The sequence below is a fragment of the Lepus europaeus genome, chromosome 5 (genome assembly GCF_033115175.1).
Source record: "Lepus europaeus isolate LE1 chromosome 5, mLepTim1.pri, whole genome shotgun sequence".
NCBI lineage: Eukaryota > Metazoa > Chordata > Mammalia > Lagomorpha > Leporidae > Lepus > Lepus europaeus.
This window is the reverse complement of record NC_084831.1, coordinates 31,890,154-31,912,874: the sequence shown is the minus strand read 5'-3', so window position 1 is coordinate 31,912,874 and position 22,721 is coordinate 31,890,154. Positions and strand designations below refer to the sequence as shown.

The 22,721-nt window shown below is 46.6% G+C and overlaps 1 protein-coding gene across 2 annotated transcripts in view; it reads left to right on the top strand.

The window, feature by feature from the left end:
• Positions 1-15,300: 15,300 nt before the first annotated feature.
• PPT1 (palmitoyl-protein thioesterase 1) overlaps positions 15,301-22,721 on the top strand; it is a 28,705-nt gene continuing 21,284 nt past the window's right edge. For both annotated transcript variants that reach the window (XM_062191048.1, XM_062191047.1), the window contains exons 1-4: positions 15,301-15,444; positions 19,598-19,707; positions 20,247-20,374; positions 20,700-20,770. In XM_062191048.1, coding sequence (XP_062047032.1) covers positions 15,321-15,444; positions 19,598-19,707; positions 20,247-20,374; positions 20,700-20,770 — 433 coding nt within the window. In that variant the 5' untranslated portion in view covers positions 15,301-15,320. The remainder of the gene's footprint in view (positions 15,445-19,597; positions 19,708-20,246; positions 20,375-20,699; positions 20,771-22,721) is intronic.

The following is a 22,721-nucleotide window of genomic DNA, read 5'->3' as shown; positions in this document are numbered from 1 at the left end:
TCCTTCTGTATTTTGTGGTTTCATAATGTGCTTTCCCAGGCATGTTAGTGGGAGCTGGATCGGAAGTGGAGCAGCTGGGACTTGAACTGGCGCCCATAAGGGATGTGGGTGCTGCAGGCGGCAGCTTTACCAGCTATGCCACAGCACAGGCCTCCTTGTTACTGATTTCTAACTTGAGCTTGTTGTGGTCAGAGAAGATACTTTGTATAATACCTATCTTTCAAAGTTTAATGAGACTTAATATGTGGCCTCTAAAAATAGTTCCTAGTATATAATTGGGTGAATTGCCATCAGCCAATCTGAAACAGTCATCTGCCAACTGAAGAACCCAGTATTTTTCTTTGACAGGCTTATATGCTAATCACAGTTTGGATGCAGCCAGGGGAAGCTGTCAAAGCGAAAAAGACAGCTTGGGGAAATTGTCTGGCTCGCAGTGATTCACCTGGTGACCTCATCTCTGTGATCTTCACGCTGGGCGTGGCAACTACCCCTAGTCATCTTCCCATATGCACTCAAACTCCTGACTGTTTTATGGCTCTCTCTCTCTCTCTCTTTTTTTTTTTTTTTTTTTGACAGGCAGAGTGGATAGTGAGAGAGAGAGACAGAGAGAAAGGTCTTCCTTTTTACCGTTGGTTCACCCTCTAATGGCCGCTGCGGCCGGCGCATCTCGCTGATCCAAAGCCAGGAGCCAGGTGCTTCTCCTGGTTTCCCATGTGGGTGCAGGGCCCAAGCACTTGGGCCATCCTCCACTGCCTTCCCGGGCCATAGCAGAGAGCTGGCCTGGAAGAGGGGCAACCGGGATAGAATCCGGCGCCCCAACTGGGACTAGAACCCGGTGTGCCGGTGCTGCAAGGCAGAGGATTAGCCTGTTAAGCCACGGCGCCGGCCTGTTTTATGGCTCTCTTATGTTCTTTAGCTCCTGGCTGTGCACCTCTGTGTTTGAGAGGACTGTGTTAAGCCGCAGAGCCCTCTTGGCCATGCTGATGAGGAGCTAGGAGGGCCTGGAGGTGTAGGAATTCCTGGCAGCAACCCTGAACCGATGGTGGTGGGTGCGGGGACATTTAAATACTCCAGCGTTTTCCCTCCAGTTTGGACAAGTGTGAGAGGTTCCTGCAACAGTCTACAGGGGTACCCTGCGGGCTTGAGCCAGTGTCATGTTCTGTGGGACTTCGTCTGATGTGGTTTCCTTCCATTTCCAGTTGTACTGCTTTACTCCTCGGGATGCCTTCTAACAGCCACTGACATATGAATCTACCTCAAGACATGCTCTTGGGAAGTCTACACTAAACACCAGAGAGCATTAGTTCCCGGTTAAGAGAGTGGCCCAGTCCAAACACTCATAGCTTCTCCCCTAAGAACTGCAGACCAAGAGACACAGAGGCGGATCCATGTCCCCTGAGAACATTCACAAACTGCAGCTCTGGGATGTCACAACTGCCTTTCCCTACATCTGAATGTTGGGTCCTCCGGTCACGTCTGAGCCTTCACAGCACCTCCCCAGTCACTCTGCTCTTTAACATCTGTTGGCCAGATTTGATTTCAAAGTCAGGTGAGCATCTCATTGGAGGAACAGATAGAAGGAGTCTGAATGAAAATTAGAAGGAGGGACTTCCAGACTGTACTGCAGAGATATTCCAGGTCATGTTACATGGAGTCTAGCAGACCAGGTTACATACATTTTTCTTTTTCTTTCTTTTTTTTTTTAAGATTTATTTGATGGCCAGCACCGCAGCTCACTAGGCTAATCCCCCGCCTGCGGAGCTGGCACCCCGGGTTCTAGTCTCGGTTGGGGCACCGGATTCTGTCCCGGTTGCTCCTTTTTCAGTCCAGCTCTCTGCTGTGGCCCGGGAAGGCAGTGGAGGATGGCCCAAATGCTTGGGCCCTGCACCCGCATGGGAGATCAGGAGGAAGCACTTGGCTCCTGGCTTCGGATTGGCGCAGCACTCCGGCCGTAGCAGCCGTTTGGGGAGTGAACCAACGGAAGAAAGACCTTTCTCTCTGTCTCTCTCTCTCACTAACTCTGCCTGTCAAAAAAAAAAAAAAAAAAAAAAAAAAAAAAAAAGCCGGCGCAGCAGCTCACTAGGCTAATCCTCCGCCTGTGGTACCAGCACCTCGGGTTCTAGTCCAGGTCGGGGTGCCGGGTTCTGTCCCGGTTGCTCCTCTTCCAGGCCAGCTCTCTGCTGTGGCCCGGGAAGGCAGTGGAGGATGGCCCAAGTCCCTGGGCCCTGCACCTGCATTGGAGACCAGGGGGAAGCAACTGGCTCCTGGCTTTGAATCAGCGCAGCGCCGACCACAACGCGCCGGCCGCAGCGGCCATTGGAGGGTGAACCAATCGGCAAAAAGGAAGACCTTTCTCTCTGTCTCTCTCTCTCTCTCACTGTCTAAATCTGCCTGTTGAAAAAAAAAAAAGAAAAAAAGATTTATTTGAAAGATAGAGTTACACACAGAGAGAAGCAGATGCAGAGAGAGAGAGGTCTTCCATCCTCTGGTTCACTCCCCAACTGGCCACAGTGGCTGGAGCTGAGCCGATCTGAAGCCAGGAGCCAAGAGCTTCTTCTGGGTCTCCCACGTGAGTGCAGGAGCCCAAGAACCTGGCCATCTTGAACTGCTTTCCCAGGCCATAGCAGAGATCTGATAGGAAATGAAGTAGCTGGGACCCAAACCGGTGCCCATATGGGATGCCAGCACTGCAGGTGGCAGCTCAACCCGCTATGCCACACTATCAGCCCCATATATTAGTCTTACTTTGAAATACCTTGGAGAGGGGCTGGGGTTGTGCCGTAGCCGGCTAAGGCTCTGTTGACTGCAGAGCTGACATCCCATACAGGTTCTCACCCAGGCTGCTCCACTTTCAAGCCAGCTCCCTGTTAATGAGCCTAGAAAAGCACTCGAAGATGGCTCAAGTGCTTAGGCCCCTGTATACCCATGTGCGAGACTCAGAAGAAGCTCCTGGCTCCTGGCTCCTGCCTGGCCCAGCCCTAGCCAATGTAGCTGTTTGGGAAGTGAACCAGTGAATGCAAGATCTCTCTCTTTCTCTCTCTTTCTGTCTCTCCTCTCTGTAATTCTGCCTTTCAAATAATTTTTTTTTAATTTTAAATTTAAGGAAAAAAGAAGAAATACACTGGAGATGATGGAAGATTTTTGGATACAGGAATACTGTGACCTGTTTGTGTTTTTAACCTTTCAGAGGCTTAACTTTCCTACTGTGCTAGAGGCTGCATTGCTGCTGCCTGGCCTCCTTCAGTGGCTGCAGGGGAGTAGACTGCAGGCTCCCAGATCCCCCTCCCACACTGTCCCTGGATGAGAGCCTGGACTGGTGGCCTTTGAAAGATTTGCGCATCTGCCATGGCTGCCTTTGATACTCATCCAACTAGCAAGTAAGGATTCATTGAGCACCACGTTTGTCCCAGGGCCCTCTGAACCCTGAATTAGACCCAGCCTCTGCTCTCAAGAACCTGCTGGTCTGCAGCAGATGATAGACACTGCATACGCTGAGCACAGGGAGGCTGAGGGCAGTCACAGGAAAGAGGTGAGGCTTGAGCCGAGTCTTAGCAGACATAGGAAGCTCTTCTCAGAGCAAACAGTCTTTTAAATCAGCAAAAGGAGGTTTCATCTAGTTACCAGGTCATCCAGTCAAGCCTTGCATTAAAACATAACAAATGTGACAGGGACAATTGGGCCTTCGTTCCTCCATCCCTAAAGGGGATCTGGTGCTGGTATCTTTTGTCTGAAAGCTTAAGTATGAGAATGGCCCTCTAAAGGCAGTGGGGATTGGCCTGGGGAGGATTGCTGGAGAGAATACTTAACCTGGCCGAACACAGGGTGTCCTGGGACCCACTGCCCACTCCCCTCCCACGCAGCTTGGAAGAAACCTGTGTGGTGTGCTCTTCCTGCTCACCCAGAGCCCATTGTTAAGGGACAAGCCTTTTAGAAAAATACACACGTGGGGCCCTCTCTGTAAGAATGTGCGTGGGGGCAACCAAGTGCCCAGAGAAGAAAAAACAAAGACAAACCAGGTTCCCTGTAAAGGAATGAGATTTGTCATCATTAACAATAGTCGTTTAAAAAGCTGTGAGGGATAAAGTGTATGACTCTAGAATTATTAAAGAAAAGTAAGCTAGATACTAGCTAAGAGCAGTAAAGAAAGTTTTTTTAAAAGATTTATTTTTATTTATTTATTTTATTTGTTTATTTTTTAGTTACAGAGAGAGAAGGAGAGACAGAGAGAGAAATAGATCTTCCATCGATGGTTCACTTCCTAAATGGCCACAACAGCCAGAACTGGGTCAGGTGAATCCGGAAGACAGGAGCTTCATCCGGGGGTCTCCCAGGTCTGTGACAAGGGCCCAAGGATTTGGGCCATCTTCTGCTGCTTTTCTCAGGCCCTTAGCAGGGAGCTGGATCGGAAGTGGAGCAGCCAGAACATGCTGGCCACAGTGCTGGTTCCCGAGGGATCTTATTTAGTGTTACTGCAGAAGCAGAGATTGGCTCAGGAAAACTGAGCCAGACTCAATGCAGCAAAGACAACTGGGGATTTATAGCCAACAAACAGGGTGAATGGAGAGTGGATGAGAAATTGCTAAGAGGAGCCATCAGGACCAGGGAGGCTCTTAGTAAGCTGGCCTAACTGGGTTCTTGCTAAAGGTAAATGAAAGATCTGGGCATGAAGGGTAGGGAGTGATGAACCTGAGCAGATAACAACAGTAACCAGATATCAAGGGTGGGGGAATTATCAGTAAATTGACTTGGCAGAATTCTTGCTCTAAAACAAGGCAAAGCAGGGTAAGGACAGGGCTCCTCCTCCCAGAGGAACCTACCAGAAGTTTGCTCAGAGGGTGTCTTGGTCAGGATCCTATACCTACCCAAACAAATCAAGTAAGAGGACAATGCCAGAGAAATGTCCTAACTCAAAATGTTTGATACCACATACTCTACATGGAAAATCACTCAGAGGTATACTTCAGGAAAATGAAACTGGAATCCAACAACTAGGATCATACTGGGTATAATAGAGGTCCATGACCAAAGTGGGAAAAGCTTGGGGAAAAAAAATAATAAATGATCCACTCAGTTCTTGATGCATGGAAGGTTCCATTCTGAGTCCCCAAGTTTTAATGACATAGGAATATATTTCCACCACTGAGGTCGAATCACACTACTTGCTTCCACAGTAAACATACACAGGGGCGGGCCTTTGGTGTAGCCACTGGGGCACTGCTCGGGAAACTCACATCCCCTATTGGCGTCCCTAGGTTTGAGTCCAGGCTCTGCTTCTGATCCTGCTTCCTGCTAAAGCGCACCCTGGGAGGTAGCAGATGATGACTGAAAAAGCTGGGTCCCTGCCACCCTCATGGAAGACCTCAATAAGAGTTCTAGGTTCCTGGCTCTGGCCTGGCCCAGCCCTGGCTATTGGCTATTGTGGCATTTGGGGAGTGAACTAGTGGACGGAATAGCTTTCTCTCTCTCTGCCTTTTAAATAATTTAATTTAATTAAAAACAGACAAAAACATATAGAATGTGTAGTACAGTTTGGATTTTTAATTTTCTGTCAATCTATGTATAAAATTAAGCTTTAATTCAATAACAGAAAATGATATAAATATTATACATTTTAACCACAGTTAGCAAAAACTGTGGTAAAAAGGAGAAAATTGGTGGAAAAAGGGGGAGATTTTTAAAAACATTTATTTATTTATTTGAAAGGGAGAGTTACAGAGAGAGGGAGAGAGAGGCAGAGATTTTTCCATCTGTTGGTTCACTTCCCAAACAGCCACAATGGCCAGAGATGGGCCAGGCTAAAGCCAGGAGCCAGGAGCTTCTTCTGAGTCTCCCACATGGGGGCAGGGGCCCAAGCACTTGGGCCATCCTCCTGCTTTCCCTGCACATTATCAGGGAGCCAGATCAGAAGTGGAGTATCTGGGACTCGAACTAGCGCCCATACGGGATTGTGGCATGGCAGGCAGTGGCTTAACCCATTACACAATTAAGCAGGCACTAAGAAGGGGAAATGTGTTAATTTATTCATCTTTCACTGTGGGGAGCCACAGTTAAAGTTGGCAATTAATTAATAATTATATTAATGGAAGAAATTCTGATAAACATTGGGAAAACGAAACAAAATTTTAACAGAATTGCTTCTAGGATGTGTGACTCAGAAATGTGGAGAAAAGAGATTTTATATTTTCTTTTCTTTTTTTTTTTGACAGGCAGAGTGGACAGTGAGAGAGAGAGAGAGACAGAGAGAAAGGTCTTCCTTTTTTTTCCGTTGGTTCACTCCTCAGTGGCCGCTGCTGCTGGCGCGCTGCAGCAGGTGTACTGCGCTGACCCGAAGCCAGGAGCCAGGTGCTTCTCCTGGTCTCCCATGCGGGTGTAGGGCCCAGGGACTTGGGCCATCCTCCACTGCCTCCTGGGCCATAGCAGAGAGCTGGCCTGGAAGAGGGGCAACCGGGATAGAATCCAGCGCCCCATCCGGGACTAGAACCCGGTGTGCCGGCGCGGCAAGACGGAGGAGATTTTATATTTTCTTTTGTGATCTTAAAATCTAAACATTGTGTATATGTGTGTGAGTGCATTTATATGGTAAACACTCAAAAACTTTAGAAGTTGTTTCAATGCTACCAAAAAAGAGAATAATATTCTTTTTTGTTTGGCAAAAAAAAAAAAAATAGAAGTCTTTCACCAAAACGGTTTAATAGTGATATAGATGGAATGACCAATGTGTCTTTTCATTTTTATTTAAAGATTTATTTATTCATTTGAAAGGCAGAGTTACAGAGAGGCACACAGAAAGAGAGAGAGAGAGAGAGAGAGAGAGAGAGAGAGAGAGAGAGGTCTTCCATCAGCTGGTTCACTCCCCAGATGGCCGTAACCGCCAGAGCAGCACTGATCTGAAGCCAGGAGCCAGAAGCGTTTTCCCAGTCTCCCACGCAGGTGCAGGGGCCCAAGCACTTGGACCTTCTACTGCTTTCCCAGGCCATGGCAGAGAGCTGGATCAGAAGTGGAGATGCAGGGTCTTGAACTGGTGCCCACATGGGATGCTGGCACTGCAGGCAGCAGCTTTACCTGCTGCGCTACAGCACTGGCCCCATCTTCTCATTTTTAATAATGCTTTTGCACCCCTAAATAGTGAGCAGACTAAGAAATCTCGGTATTGCTTCTAACCATGGCTGCTACCAGGTAACCGTATATTCTTTGAATAGCCTGGATGATGGAAGGAGCTTGGTTCTCAGTCCAAGAGTGTTTACTGTGTTGGTAAAATGTCTTTTCATCTGCTTTGAAAACCTAGTAGGTCTCTATATCTTAATAATTAAAAAGTGTGCTTTTTATAGCAAGCAACTTATTAAAATTTTTTCATCTGTAAGAAGTGATCTCATTTCTCATGTGCAAAAAGAAAACCAAAGCCCGATAGTGTTCAGAGACTTCTCTTTGTTCCTGGGATTATAGACTACTCAGGGAACTGATATCACCTTATCACCTTTCAGTACTCTTTGAAGCGACATTGAAATTCAGGCCTTGCAAGTTCTCGCTTCCTCTTACGATTTTCACAAGCTGCACAGGCTACTTATTAAAACATCTAAACATTTGAGATCGACTGAACTTGAAAGAACTTTGTTTCCCACTAGATGGTTCCTCTTACAATCAAATCCAGAGAAAGGGAGAACCTGCTGGTATTTCTCTACATGGATAATTTAAACCCTTTGATGAAAAAATGTTGGGAATTCTGGGGAGGTCAACAGAAGAGGTAGACCAGGGGTTGAGCTTTTTGGAATGTGTTATATTGGCTTAGCAGCCCAAGGATATCAAGTATGTTTCAGATGGCAAAAATGATTTGAGCAAAGGAGCCAAAGCAGGGAATTTCAGTGCTGTAAATGCGGGAATGAAGTGAGATGGGTTTGGGGAGATAGTCTGGGTTCTTGTTTTAAATACCAAGGCTTAAACCATCTCTTGAAGACTAGAGAGAAGTGTTGAAGGTTTGTTTCATATTTTAAGAAGGAACTGCTTATTGTTCTTACGAAAAGAACACATTTTCTTTTTCTTTATTTTCAATGCTGCCTCCTTTCATTTGGACAGAAACTGGTCATGCTCAGCTGAATTGGTTGCAACCTATAGTTTTTTTGTTTGTTTGTTTTTGACAGGCAGAGTGGACAGTGAGAGAGAGAGAGAAAGGTCTTCCTTTTTGCCGTTGGTTCACCCTCCAGTGGCCGCTGCGGCTGGCGCATCGTGCTGATCCGAAGCCAGGAGCCAGGTGCTTCTCCTGGTCTCCCATGTGGGTGCAGGGCCCAAGGACCTGGGCCATCCTCCACTGCCTTCCCGGGCCATAGCAGAGAGCTGGCCTGGAAGAGGGGCAACCTGGATAGAATCTGGCGCCCCAACCGGGACCAGAACCCGGTGTGCCGGCGCCGCAAGGTGGAGGATTAGCCTGTTAAGCCACGGCGCCAGCCAATAACACATTTTCATTGTAAGTAATTTAAAATGCAAAAGATCCTTCACTAGATTTATCATTTGACAATTATTCTCAAAAAGGTGGATAAAGTTTTAAAAAATAAAAAAACCCCTAAAATCCAACATCTAAAAATAGTCAATATTTATATTTGATTAACATCATTCTGAATATCTTCCTATAAATACATATAGATAGATGCACTTTTAAAACTGGTATCATAATATATGCTCTTTAAAAATTTAAAAAGTATAAAATTCAAGTTTGATTTAGCAGAATAAAAAAAATTGGACTTCAAATTAGGATGTATTCTTTACACAACTTATTGTTTCTGAAAACATGAATTAGGTTAGGAAAAGTGATTCGACATTATGCTGTTTTGTGTTTAAAAAAAAAATGTTTGTTTTGGGATCAGTGTTGTGGTACAGCAGGTTAAGCCACCACTGGTGACACTGGCAGCATCCCATATGGGTGCCAGTTTGAGTCCTGGCTGCTCCACCTCTGATTCAGCTCTCTACTAATGCACCTGGAAAAACAGCAGAAGATGGCCTAAGTACCTGGGTTCCTACACCGACACGGGAGACCCGGATGGAACTCTGGGCTCCTGGCTTCAGCCTGTCTGAGCCTCTGCTGCTAAAGCCATTTTAGAGAATGAACCAGCTGATGGAAGATCTCTCTCTCTGTCACTCTGCCTTTCAAATAAAATACCTGTTTAAAAAATCTTTTATTTTGATTTTTAAAAATCTTTATTTGAGAGGCAGAGAGATGCACAGAGAGAGAGGGCACTCCCATGTGCTGGTTCATTTCTCAGAAGCTTGCAACAGTTGGAGGCGGGCTAGGCCAAAGCCAGGAGCTGGGACCTCAATCCACATCTCCCTTAGGGGTGGCAGGGACCCAATACTTGAGCCATCACCAGTGTCTCTCAGGTGTGCATTATCAGGAAGCTGGATATTGAACCCAGGTGTGCCTGAATAGGTGTTTTAATCAGCATCTTAACTGCTGTGCCAAACACCTACCCTACAAAATATGTCTCAATTAGAATCAACTGATGCTTCTAGAAAGATCAAGGACACCAGCACACGCTTACTCTCTTCCATAACTCCTTCCTACTGGCCTCAACATTTCTTAGTCATTTTGTTTGACCTTGTTAATTCCTGTTACTTGTACATGCTTTAAAGCCACAATTCCTACGTGTTCAGTATTAATTCTATATTTAAATAGATTCAGTGATCATCACTATCATTTTACTAAGATGTCTCAATTCCTGAAATCCTAATTTTATCCTTTTTTTAAACTAAATTTCATTTTCAAGTGCTTTCTTAAGAATATGACAGAGCTCTTTTTTTATGAATTCCTTTGTATTTGTGGGACTCTGCCTACCACCTTTATTTCCAAATGACATATTACATGGGTATATCCTTGGCTCACACGTTTGTTCTTTCAGAATTCTCTGGCCAGTCCTGCATTGCCTTCTGGCTCTGAACATTGCCATTGAGAAATGTGAGGACAGCCTGACTTCTTGCAGGTTTTCTGCTTTTTCTGCCTGGGCACTTTGAAGTTCAATAAGTCAATGAAAACATGTCTCAGGATTGAATGCTCTGTATCAATATCAAATTATCTTCTATTTTTGACCTTTAAAGATACAGGTGGGAGACAGCACTGTGGTGTAGTGGGTAAAGCTGCCCTCTCAGTGCCAGTACCCCGTGTGGGTGCTGGTCCGAGTCCCAGCTGCTCCACTTCCAGTCCAGCTCTCTGCTAATGTGCCTGAGAAAGCAGCAGAGGGTGGTCTAGGTGCTTGGGCCCTGTACCAACGTGGGAGACCCAGAAGAAGCCCCTGGCTCCTGGCTTCAGATCTGCCCAGATCCGGTCATTGCTGCCATTTGGGGGGTGAGCCAGTGGATGAAGGACCTTTCTCTCTGTGTCTCTCTTCTGTCTCTCTGTAACTCTGCCTTTCAAACAACTAAATAAATAAATCTAAAAAAAAAAAGGATACAGATGGATTCTTCATTTTAGACAAAACTTGTATGTGTGTAAATATGCATACACACACACACACACATGTACTTACTACTTTTCCCTTCTGTTAGTTTCTCTCTGATTGTTTGGTATCTTATTGTTTCCCACATCAATAATCCTATTTTTCCATTTCTTGTTGTTTTGGTGTATTTTTTAGTTCTATAGTGATATTGTTTGGGTCCTTTCTTTCTCAGATGTGTAATTTTCCTATTCATCCCTTTAAGTTGTTTTATTATCTCATTTTTTTAGTTCTTTTTTTTTTTTTTTTTTTTGACAGGCAGAGTGGATAGTGAGAGAGAGAGAGACAGAGAGAAAGGTCTTCCTTTTTGCCGTTGGTTCACCTTCCAATGGCCGCTGCAGCTGGCACATCTCACTGATCTGAAGCCAGGAGCCAGGTGCTTCTCCTGGTCTCCCATGCGAGTGCAGGGCCCAAGGACTTGGGCCATTCTCCACTGCCTTCCCGGGCCATAGCAGAGAGCTGGCCTGAAAGAGGGGCAACCGGGATAGAATCCGGGGCCCCAACCGGGACTAGAACCCGGTGTGCCAGCACCGCAAGGCGGAGGATTAGCCTGTTGAGCCACGGCGCCGGCCTTTTTTAGTTCTTATTATACTGAGCGCATTTTCTTATTGGGTTGTTTTAGAGCTCAAAACACTCGTGGGTTTCTCTCTCTCTCTCTCTCTTTTTTTTTTTTTTTGACAGACACAATTAGACAGTGAGAGAGAGAGACAGAGAGAAAGGTCTTCCATCTGATGGTTCACTCCCCAAATGGCCGCTGCGGCCAGCGCGCTGTGCTGATACGAAGCCAGGAGCCAGGTGCTTCCTCCTGGTCTCCCATGCAAGTGCAGGGCCCAAGCACTTGGGCCATCCTCCAGTGCCCTCCTGGGCCACAGCAGAGAGCTGGACTGGAAGAGGAGCAACCGGGACAGAACCGGTACCCCTACCGGGACTAGAACCTGGAGTGCCGGAGTTGCAGGTGGAGGATTAGCCTAGTAAGCTGCAGTACCGGCTGGTTTTTCTCTTTTCTATATATCTCCAGAATTGCTTCCAACTTTATCAGCAACTGGATTGTTTTTTCTATTGAACTGCACTTTGAAGACTTAGGCTGTATGGAGTTTTTCTGTGATTTAGCTGCTTGTCTGAAGGAGGAGAGGAGCAGAGCTCCGGAGAGTGAAACCCAGGTGTGAAGCCTTTGTACAACCACTTCTGAGGTTTCGTTAAATGTCTATTGCAGAGTTCATTCTACTAGCTTTTGTTATTTTCCACTCCCAAGGGAACGATAGCTTGAATCCTCAGAACACCCCTCTCGCCCCCAGTACACTTTCCTGGAGTCTTCATCCCCACTTTAAAGAGTTATTCTATGCTTCCTGTTTGACCTTTTCTCCCCAGCAGCTGTTTTCCTTTTTCCAGAGAGAAGGGAGGAAGATAAAGAAACCACTAATTTTCTTCTCTCTTGTACTCTAGGTGCATAAGTGTGTGTTAATTCTCAGGATTCTGTGGCTCTTGATGTATAAGTCTTGATGGAAGGGAGACAGGGTTGGAAACCTTGACAATATGCCAGTCCAGAATCTTGTATTCCCTTTCCTTGACTGCCACTCAGTTGATATTTAGAGCTGTTGCTCTGTATTTGCTGTGGTGACATTTTAACGTTTTAGACGTTCTTTGGGAGCAAGCATTTGGCAAGGTGATTAAGACGCCACTTGGGATGCCTGCGAGGAATTGAGTTCCTGCCACCCATGCAGAGAGTCCGGGATGGGGTTCCTGGCCCCTGGCTTTGGCCTAGCCCAGCCCCAGCTGCTGCAAGCATTTGGGGCATGAACCAGAAGATGGGAGATCTTTCCTCACTTCTCTGCCTTTCAAGTAAATATAATAAACAAATAATTTGGATTTTCTTAGCTACTAGTGGAAACAGAGTCTGAGACAACTTCAATCAATTTTCTTAACCTCAAAATCTAGCTTTTAGATGTGTGTATAATTTTCATTGTTTTCTGATTATCAATTTATGTATCCTCACTGTAAAAATTCAAACCATACGGAGGTGTATAAAGTAAAAAGAGAAAGTTCCTGATTATATATCCCCAGAGAATATGGTTTTTAACAGTCTCTAGGTGTTTTTAAGTATTTATTCTCTTCCTTTATTTTTGTCAATGCTTTGGTCTTTCAGTGTAATCACAAGAGTACATGAATACATAGAAGTTTTCTTTTATTAACAGCTTTATTGAATCACATTTGTATGTCACAAAATTCACGAATTTTATGTGTATAATCCAATGATTTTTATGTAAATTTATAGAGTTGCTCAACCATCTCTGTATGTACAGATATAGATACAGTTACTTTCTTAATTCTGGTTTATCCTATCTCCCCAATTTTCAGAGGTGCTTAAGATGCCCATATCATGCTAAGCATGATGTTCTACGTGTACTAGTTCAGCTATCTGCCCACCACATACCTGCCCGTTGGGTTTTCATTCCACTTATTTTTACCCATGATATTTGCTATTGTTATTTGATCAAATATTTGCAAATACATGACACTGAGTATAAAGATAACAGGAGATGTTTATCTGAAATTTAAGGTGAATGCTTTGGAAAAGCTGGCTAAAGGCAAGTAGCTAAAAAAATGGTTGCATTAGGTCTGAGAAATCAGTGAGAGGAAACATGGTACCATCTCCAAGAGTTTGCATTAAAATTGCTCTTTTACAAGTGCCTTTCAAGGCCGGCGCTGTGGCTCAACAGGCTAATCCTCCACCTTGCGGCGCCAGCACACTGGGTTCTAGTCCCGGTCAGGGCGCCGGATTCTATCCCGGTTGCCCCTCTTCCAGGCCAGCTCTCTGCTATGGCCCGGGAGTGCAGTGGAAGCACCTGGCTCCTGGCTTCAGATCAGCACGATGTGCCGGCCGCAGCGGCCATTGGAGGGTGAACCAACAGAAAAGGAAGACCTTTCTCTCTGTCTCTCTCTCTCACTATCCACTCTGCCTGTCAAAAAACAAACAAAAAACAAGTGCCTTTCAGTCACTGCTCCACTTTAGAGAAATCACAGATGATTCAGTAAATCACTTCAAGAAAACTTCCATCTTGCCCCAAGACTGCTGAAAGAATTCACACTTGTAAGTCTTAAAAGAGAATGCGTATAATTTACAATAGACTTATTTCTCTTAAAACAAAACTGGATAGTGTATATTGCTTCATGATATAATTCTGCACTTTAGTTGGCCTTTTAAAAAATATGTATTTTATGTTTATTTTATTTGAAAGGCAGAGTGAGAGAGTGAGAGAGACTCCCCAAATGGCCGTGGCCAGGGCTGGGCCAGACCCAAGCCAAGAGCTTCTTCCATCATGAGTGCAGGGACTGAAGTACTTGGATCATCTTTTGCTTCTTTCCCAGGTGCATTAGCAGGGAGCTGGATCAGAAGTGGAACAGCTAGGACTGGAATCCACAACCATATGGGATGCCAGCGCTGCAGGCCACAGTGCTGGCCCTTAACTGGCTTTTTCAACCAACAACTGACCACTACAAACAGCTGCACAGAAGGCTGCCCACGGATGTGTATGTTGAAGACTTTTTTTCACGCCAGTAGATGGAAATCTCCCCCATGCTTTTTTTTTTCTTTTTCTTTTTTTGCTGCTGTAACAAATACTGCTCATTTTTTAATGACTTTTTTTTTAATTATTATTATTATTATTTTTTGACAGGCAGAGTGGATAGTGAGAGAGAGAGACAGGTCTTCCTTTTTACCGTTGGTTCACCCTCTAATGGCCGCTGGGGCCGGCGCATTGAGCTGATCCGAAGCCAGGAGCCAGGTGCTTCTCCTGGTCTCCCATGCGGGTGCAGGGCCCAAACACTTGGGCCATCCTCCACTGCCTTCCCGGGCCATAGCAGAGAGCTGGCCTGGAAGAGGGGCAACCAGGATAGAATCTGGCGCCCCAACCGGGACTAGAACCCGGTGTGCCGGCGCCGCAAGGTGGAGGATTAGCCTGTTAAGGCTCGGCGCCGGCCTCCCCATGCTTTTTAAAAAGTAGCCTCTATACTTAACAAACTCCCTATTCAAACTACTTTCGATGTTTCCTGAAAAAAATGCAAACAGGAAAGCAAGATGATGACTGTGGATGGAGGGAAAGAATCCGGCACTGGAACATAAAAGGGGCTAAAGAAAGGGGCATGGAAGAGGGCACGTGTCCCGGAGGCTCTGCGGATGATCCCTAGCTGGCAGTGCCGGGGATCCCCCCTCACTCGTCCACGGCCGATAGATGCTCCTGGCAGTCTGGAAGCCTCGACATTTCTGGAAAACCTCAGCTCATGTCAGTCCTCCCGGATTTCATCTTTGCCCGTTGAAATCCCATCTTTCCTTCGAGACCCACGACAAACGCGCCACATGCCGCCAAGATCAGCCCCGGCTGGAAATGCTCTCTCCCCCTTGCAGCTCAGTCCTCTCCGTTTCTCCCCAAAGCCGGCCACCGCAGTGCTGCAGAGCGGCAAGGCCACCCCCCTCCATCTGCCACCTGGGTGACACTGGCCCCCTACTCTCCTTCTCCCGTCTCAGTGTCTGCACCTGTAAGGCGGAGAGAAGCGTGCACAGCGTTGCTACGAGGACGAAGTCTTCGAGGGCTGTACAGAACTTGGAACCGGGCCTAACAAGCGGTACCTAAGTGCTGAACAAATGTTAGCAAACATTTGGATCCTCCCCGGCCGGCGGTCCACTTGACCCCAGAGGCCCCGGGCACCTGGCGGGATCACGGGCACTCGGAGAGCCCCGAGGCCGGCACCCACCCGCCGAGGAGCCGCGCGCGATGCGCGGAGGCTGTGCCCAGACGCTTGGGGCTTGGTGCGGGGAGGCCGGCGCCGCGGTCATGTGACCGAGCCAAGATGGCGTCGCCCAGCTGCTGGTGGCTCTTCTCTGTGGCTCTGCTACCCTGGTCCTGCGCCGCCTGGGCGCTGGGCCATGTCGCCGCCCCGGGGCCGCTGCCGCTGGTGATCTGGCACGGGATGGGTGAGTGAGTGAGCGGAGGGTCGGGAGGGTGAGGCGACCGTACCAGCCCGGGGGCTCGCGCGCGCCTGCAGCCTGCGGACTGCGGGTGTGGAGGGCGAGGACCCCGGTCCACAGCACCCGGCCGGCGCGACGTTTTAGCATTTGACGGAGTACTATGCATTGGAACGGGAGAGGGGGAGGCGCTGTCTTTGGGTGAGCTCTCCTAGAGCTGTGCGCTGCCTTGGCGGCTTTCCGTTGTCCTTGTTAATCCTGGCCGCAGTGGCGTCGGGGCGCAGCGTTTGCCACTTAGCCAAGCTTGCTAGGTCGAGGCTGTCTGCCCGGCGCATCTCTCCTTCTGTTTCTTGGCACGCCGAACAGAGATTTGTTGGGTACCTACAGTTCATGTATCCATTTTACACAGTTATTGAGCACCTAGTAGCTGCCAAGGACACAGCAGTGAACTAAACGGATTACATTCTTTGTTCCTTTGGGACTTACTTTCCAATGGGAGAGACAGACTATGCAGACATAAATAAGCAAATTGTATAATTTGTCAAATGGTGGTAGTGCAATGGAGAACAATAAAGCAAGAACAAGGCTAGAGACTGGAGGTGAGGACTTGGAAAGTGATATCTGGGTGAGGGGAAGATGCCATTTGGTTAATTGAGGGCACAGCAAATGCCAAGGCTACGAGGCAGAAGTGTGTGGGTTCCTCAGAAAGTTCTGGAAAGTGGAATTAAAAGATAAGTTTATTTTGGTGCAGAAAAATGGAAATCCAGGCATTTTTTCATGGTCCTCATTTCCACGAACTTTTTGAATACCCGTTGTATGTCCAGTGTATGCAAGGAATAGAATCTGGATCTGTTTGTTCAGAACTGAGTGAACAAGAAGGGGCTAGAGATTTAGGCCAGAGAGGGAAGTGAGTGCAAACATTGTTGGATGTACCAAGACTAATGTAGAGACTTTGGCCAGAGTGAGATTGGAAACTTTGAGCAGTTGAATGATGTGATTTACACTTTTTATTAGATTATTTGTATTTATTGACAAATAATAATTATACATATTTATGGGGTACAATGTAATATTTCAATACATACATGCATTTGAATGCATACATTTTAATTAGAACAGTGATGATGGTGGCTTGGATGGTGGCTGTACTACTGTATAATAACAGTAGGGGTGTTAGGAAGTGGTCCACGTTTGGATATATTTTGAAGCTAGAACCCTATGGGATTTGCTAACAGATCGATTGTGGGTTGAAAGAAAGGACTCCACAGGTCTTTGCCTTAACAATTACAAGGATGAAGTTGTCATTTTCCAAAGGGAATGCTGTAGACTGAGCAAGCTTGGGGTGGCGAGGAAGATCAGAGTCTGCTTTTGGACCTATTCATTTAAGATCCTGTTAGATAATACAGAGCTGCTGTAGAAGTGTTTAAGTGGGGGCTAAGATGGAGACCCAGGTTACAAATTTAAGTTGGGAGCCTTTAGCAGACTGGTATTTACAGCCTTGAGACTGGCAAGATCACACAGGGTGTGGGCACACACAGAGAGCCCTGAGGCTCTCCAGTGTTCAAAGGCGGAGGAGGAACCAGCAAAGCAGACAGTGGCAAGACAACCAATGGGGTGGAGGTCAGGAGAGTCCCATGTCCTGGAAACCCAGAAGAGAGAATGGGGTGAAGAGGACGGGAGTGATCAAGTGTATCACGTGTTGTTGATAAGTAGGGTGGGGCTAAGAATTAATTACTGGGTTTAGCAATGTGAAGATGGTGAATGATCTTAACGCAGGCAGTTTTGGGAGAGTGGTGAGTGAGAGCTTTATTGGAATGGCTTAAAAGAAAAATGTTTGAGAAGAGTTAAGAGTCGGCAGATACAGAGTTTTCCAGGGCTCTGTGCATGCTGTGGGGCTGCTACAGTGGGTTGATAGAGACACACACAGACACTCAGATCGCCCAGAGCTCACAGTCAGCCCTCAGAGGGAGGCAGCTAAGTAACCGACAATTACAGTTCAGCCTGATGAATGTTGTCGCAAGAACAACAGAAGACTTTTCTAGACCACAGCTTTCCTGTTTTAAACTCGTTCCCAAGCTTAGTCCTAAGTTGAAAATGGAATGATTAAGTTCGAAATGGGAAGTTGTCTCAGTCTGCTTCTCCCACTCAGTGGCCAGTCGGGTTTCTTCTGGTCCTTGGTTCTGGTTTCTGGGACAAGCATTAGACAAGGAGTTGCCAAGTGCAGATTTAAGGAGGCAGTAGCTCTCAAGTTTGTACAAGTTCAGAGTCAGTACATGCACAAACCTGACAGTGAGCCCCTCCTTAAATGTTGTGCCCTAGGCGCTTTGCTTGCCTCACCCTGTACCTGGCTCTGAAGTTTGGAACCTGTTTGGCCCAAATGTCCTGTGTCATCAGGGAGCAGATTGTGCACTTCTGCTGACTTTTCTGTTGTCATTTTGGTACCCCAGGTGTAATGCATGCACTATTGAAGCTGAGTATTATTTGATAAACAGGAGCCAAGCAAAAGTGTCTGATTTTTTTTTTTTTTTTTTTTTTTTGCAGTTAAAACTCTATCACATAGGCCGCCGCCTTGGCTCAATAGGCTAATCCTCTGCCTGCGGCACCGGCACACCGGGTCCAGTCCCAGTCGAGGTGCCAGATTCTGTCCCGGTTGCTCCTCTTCCAGTCCAGCTCTCTGCTGTGGCCAGGGAGTGCAGTGGAGGATGGCCCAAGTTCTTGGGCCCTGGACCCCATGGGAGACCAGGAGAAGCACCTGGCTCGTGGCTTCGGATCAGCGTGGTGCGCCGGCTGCAGTGCACTGGCTGCAGTGGCCACTGGGGGGTGAACCAACGGAAAAGGAAGACTTTTCTCTCTGTCTCTCTCTCACTGTCCACTCTGCCTGTCAAAAAAAAACAAAAAACAAAAAACAAAAAAAAACCACAACTCTATGACATAAAGTTAGCCAGTGTACAGTGCACACAGTTCAGTGACATTTACTGCATTCATGGAGTTGGGCAGCCATCACTTCCCTCTAGTTTCAAAGCTTCTCCACGCCCAGAAAAGCAACAGTATCCATTAAGTATTCACCACCCTCCTCCCACCACTCCCTGGTAACCTCTAACTTACTCTCTCACTATGGATTTGCCTCTTCTGGATACCTCCTCCCAAAGGAAGCATATAATATATCACTTTTTGTATCTGATTTATTTCGCCTAACATTGTCTTTTCTGGGTTCATCCAAGTAATGACACGTGTCAGTACTCTGTTCTTTTTTATGGTTGGACAATATGATATAGTATGAATACATCACAATTTGTTTATCCCTTCGTCCAGTACTGCTCACTTGTGTTACTGCCCCCTATTGGCTGTTACTGGTAACCCAGCAGTGGACATCCATGTGCAGGTTTCTGGATGGATGTGTTTTCATTTCTCGTGGGTATGTGCCTCAGAGAGGAGTTAGGGGGTCCTATGGCAAGTGTGTGTTTACTGTTTGGAGAAACTGCCAAACTGTTTTTCATAGTGACTGCATCATATTCCATCTCTACCAGCAATGTACAGGGTTTCTGTGTTTCTGTAGTCCTTGCCAATACCTATTTTCCATTAAAAAAAAAATTATCATTATTAGAGCCATCCCAGTAGCTGTGAAGTAGTATCTCATTGTTTTGATTTGTACTTCCTTAACAACCAATGATAATTATTGTTGACTTTTTTTTTTTTTTTTTTTTTTTTTTTTTACAGGCAGAGTGGATAGTGAGAGAGAGAGACAGAGAGAAAGGTCTTCCTTTTTGCTGTTGGTTCATCCTCCAATGGCCGCTGCAGCCAGCGCATCGCACTGATCCGAAGCCAGGAGCCAGTTGCTTATCCTGGTCTCCCATGCGGCACCCCAACCGGGACTAGAACCCGGTGTGCCGGAGGATTAGCCTGTTAAGCCACGGCGCCGGCCAATTGTTGACTATTTTGATATCCTTTGGAGGAATGTCTGTTCAAGTTCTTTTCTTGTTCCTTAATTAGGTTATCTTGTTGAGTTGTAAGTGTTCTTTATATATAGTAGCTGTTAAATCCTTAGTAGATATATGTGTTGCAGATATTTTCTCTCGATAATGCCAGAGGAGGCACAAAAATTTTAAAAAAGAAATCATACTGTTTGGATTCATGAGTTTGCATCATTGTTTCTGTTGGCTAGGAGACAGCTGTTGTAATCCTGTAAGCATGGGTGCTGTTAAGAAAATGGTTGAGAAGAAAATACCTGGAATTTATGTCTTGTCTTTAGAGATTGGGAAGACCCTGCTGGAGGTAAGGCCCTCACAGCCCCGGTTGCTTGGAAGGTTTGCTGACTGTTTTGTACTATTAGAATGCCTGGGGCACGTGCTGTGGCCGAGTGGGTCAAGCCAGTGCTTGAGTTGCCTGCATCTCAGATCTGAGTGCCTGGTTTGAAGATGCAGCTTCCTGCTCATGTGCCTAGGTGATGGCTCAAATGCTTGGGCTCCTGCCACGCACATTAGAGTCCCAGATGGAATTCCTGGCTCCTGGCTTCAGCCTGGCCCAGCCCCTGGCTAGTGTGGGCATTTGGGGAATGAACCAGCAGTTAGAAAATGTGTGTGTGTGTGTGTCTGCCACTGTACCTTTCAAGTAGTTGGAAATAAATAAATAGACATTTTTTAAAATAGACAAGGAATGCTTCACAATGTATTTCTAGCAGCAAATCACACAGTGATACCTTCGCTTCTGATGGCTGGTGCCAAGTTACCAACCTGAATGAGTTCAGCTTTTAGAGAAAATGCTGGTGGTGGCTTTCTGTCCCATCTTTTTACTTCCCTGTGGCTCCTTTTTAGGACATGGAGAACAGCTTCTTCTTGAATGTCAACTCCCAAGTTGCAACAGTGTGTCAGATTCTTGCTAAGGACCCTAAATTGCAGAAGGGATACAATGCCATGGGATTCTCCCAGGGAGGCCAGTTTCTGTAAGTCCCCTTTGGTTCCATCTTACAGCGGATCCATTTCTTCTCTTTGGCTCCAATAAATCCACTCCTTTCGTTCTTTTGAGCTCCTCACCTGTCTTGGAGGGAGAAATCCTTCTAAAACATCCCCACAGAAGAACTTTATAGAATCTGCTAATTTATTTTCTGTGAATGAATTAAGATTTGTGTTTGGCCGTATGAGAGGAAAATCCTGAAACTCCGTAGCTTTGGGGAACCGCAGGATTAAGTCACTCGACCCGCGGAGCTGATGGTTAATGTTCCATTTCCACCTGACAGCCGGAGCTCATCACCCCCTTTCCTTCCGCAGGAGAGCCGTGGCTCAGAGGTGCCCATCGCCTCCCATGAACAATCTGATCTCCATTGGAGGACAGCATCAAGGTAACTTTGACCTTTGTACTTCCTTCTCTGTAACCCACCAGACCACTCGAATTTAAAAAGAAAAAGAATCTCAGCAGCTCCATTTGCACAGGAAGTCAGCCATGCTCTCAAAATCCTGTTTCCTTGAACACACTGGGTGGGCTTGATGAGGAAATAGGAAGAGGCTGAGGAGGCCAGAGGCCTGGAACTCAGGCCACCCACTTCTCTTTCATGTGCTTGCCAGGAGTTCATGACTGCTGCCGCATGGCAGGGGGCGCTGGAGGAGTTAGGAAAGCAATGGCTTTTCCTGTTCTCCAGCACTGGAGATGTCCTGTGGAATTTAGGCCAAGGCAAAGAATAGTGTGTAAGCTTTTGTTGTCTCTGAATGTAACAGGAGAAGGGAAACCCTTTGAAAAACAGAGGGTTTCTATTTAGAGGAAATCAAACACTTTCGCGGGGAGGCTGTGTGTTTGGTGCAGAATCTTACCTCTGTTAGGACGGATGGGGAGCTGTTGGAGGAGTGTGGGAGCGCAGGATTCTCTTAATAATCGGGAAACCTGGCGTCGCCTAATTGACTGTTACTCACGAGGAAGTCCCTTTCACAGCTGGGGGAACTAAGATATGGCCTGGCTCATCTTCTGGGGGTTTTTCTGAGGATGAAGTGGAAACTAGGGTGAGTAGATACTCAAAGACTCTTAAACAGTACAAGTGCCATACAAATTCAGATTGGTGACCACAGTTGAAGCTTTCAGTCCAGGGGTGGGGAACCTTTCTTCTGCAAGGGGCCTGTTTGCAATGATTATGCCATCATTTGCAACTGTACAAAATTATTGGGTATTATTATTATTGAATTTCAAGTCCCACCTGTGGTTCCCATGGCTGAAAGCCAGACCAAATGATTTTGTAGACCTTCCATGGCCCACCCTGATAGTCACTCTACAGAGACTTAGGAAGTGAAGACAGTGGCTTTAATTATTGAAGAAGCAGGCTCAGGAGCCAAACTGTGTGTGCTCGAATCCTGGCTCGCACCCTTACAGCCTAGCCTCGGATGAGGTATGTAGCCTCTGTGTTTTAAAGTTCTCTGAGATATGGGGCAAATAATGACATCCACTCCACAGGGACATTGTAAAGATTAAATAATCATTGCTAGTACAATCAACCTTCCATACCCTTTAGTCCCACATTGTGGATTTAACCAACCATGGATTGAAAATATTCAAAGAGCACATTTTGCCTGTTCTGAACGTACATAGATTTTTTTTTTCTTGTCAATATTCCCAGGAAAAAAATGCAATGTAGTGGCTATTAAGCAAGTACCTGGTATTAGGTATTACAAGTAATCTAGAGGTGCCTTAAAGTATACAAGAAGCTGTGTGTAGTTTTATGCAAATGCAAGTTCATTTTATATGAGGGACTTGAGCATCCACAGATTGCGCATCCTCAGGGGGTCTTGGACCCGATCCCCTGTGGTTACCAAGGGTTTGCTTAGAACTATGCTTAATAAGGCGATGCTGAGGATGACAGGAGGTGAGGAGGGGAAGGGACTGGGGATGGGCACCGCTTGATGTGAGGTGGTCAGATGGGACTCCTCTCAGCTAAGTGTGACAGCTGAGAAGTCCAGCCAGGAGAGTACGTGCAGAGGCAGCGCCTCCCCCAGGAATGCAGTAGAGAGCATGGCAGCACCAGGGGGAAGCTGGTGTTAGAATTCCTTCTTGGAGCAGGCACTGTGGCTCACTTGGCTAATCCTCTGCTTGCGGTGCCAGCATCCCATATGGGCACTGGGTTCTAGTCCCGGTTGCTCCTCTTCCAGTCCAGCTCTCTGCTGTGGCCCGGAAGGGCAGTGGAGGATGGCCCAAGTGATTGGGTCCCTGCACCTGCATGGGAGACCAGGAAGAAGCACCTGGCTCCTGGCTTCAGAGCAGCGCAGCGCCGGCCATAGTGGCCATTTGGAGAGTGAACCAACGGAAGGAAG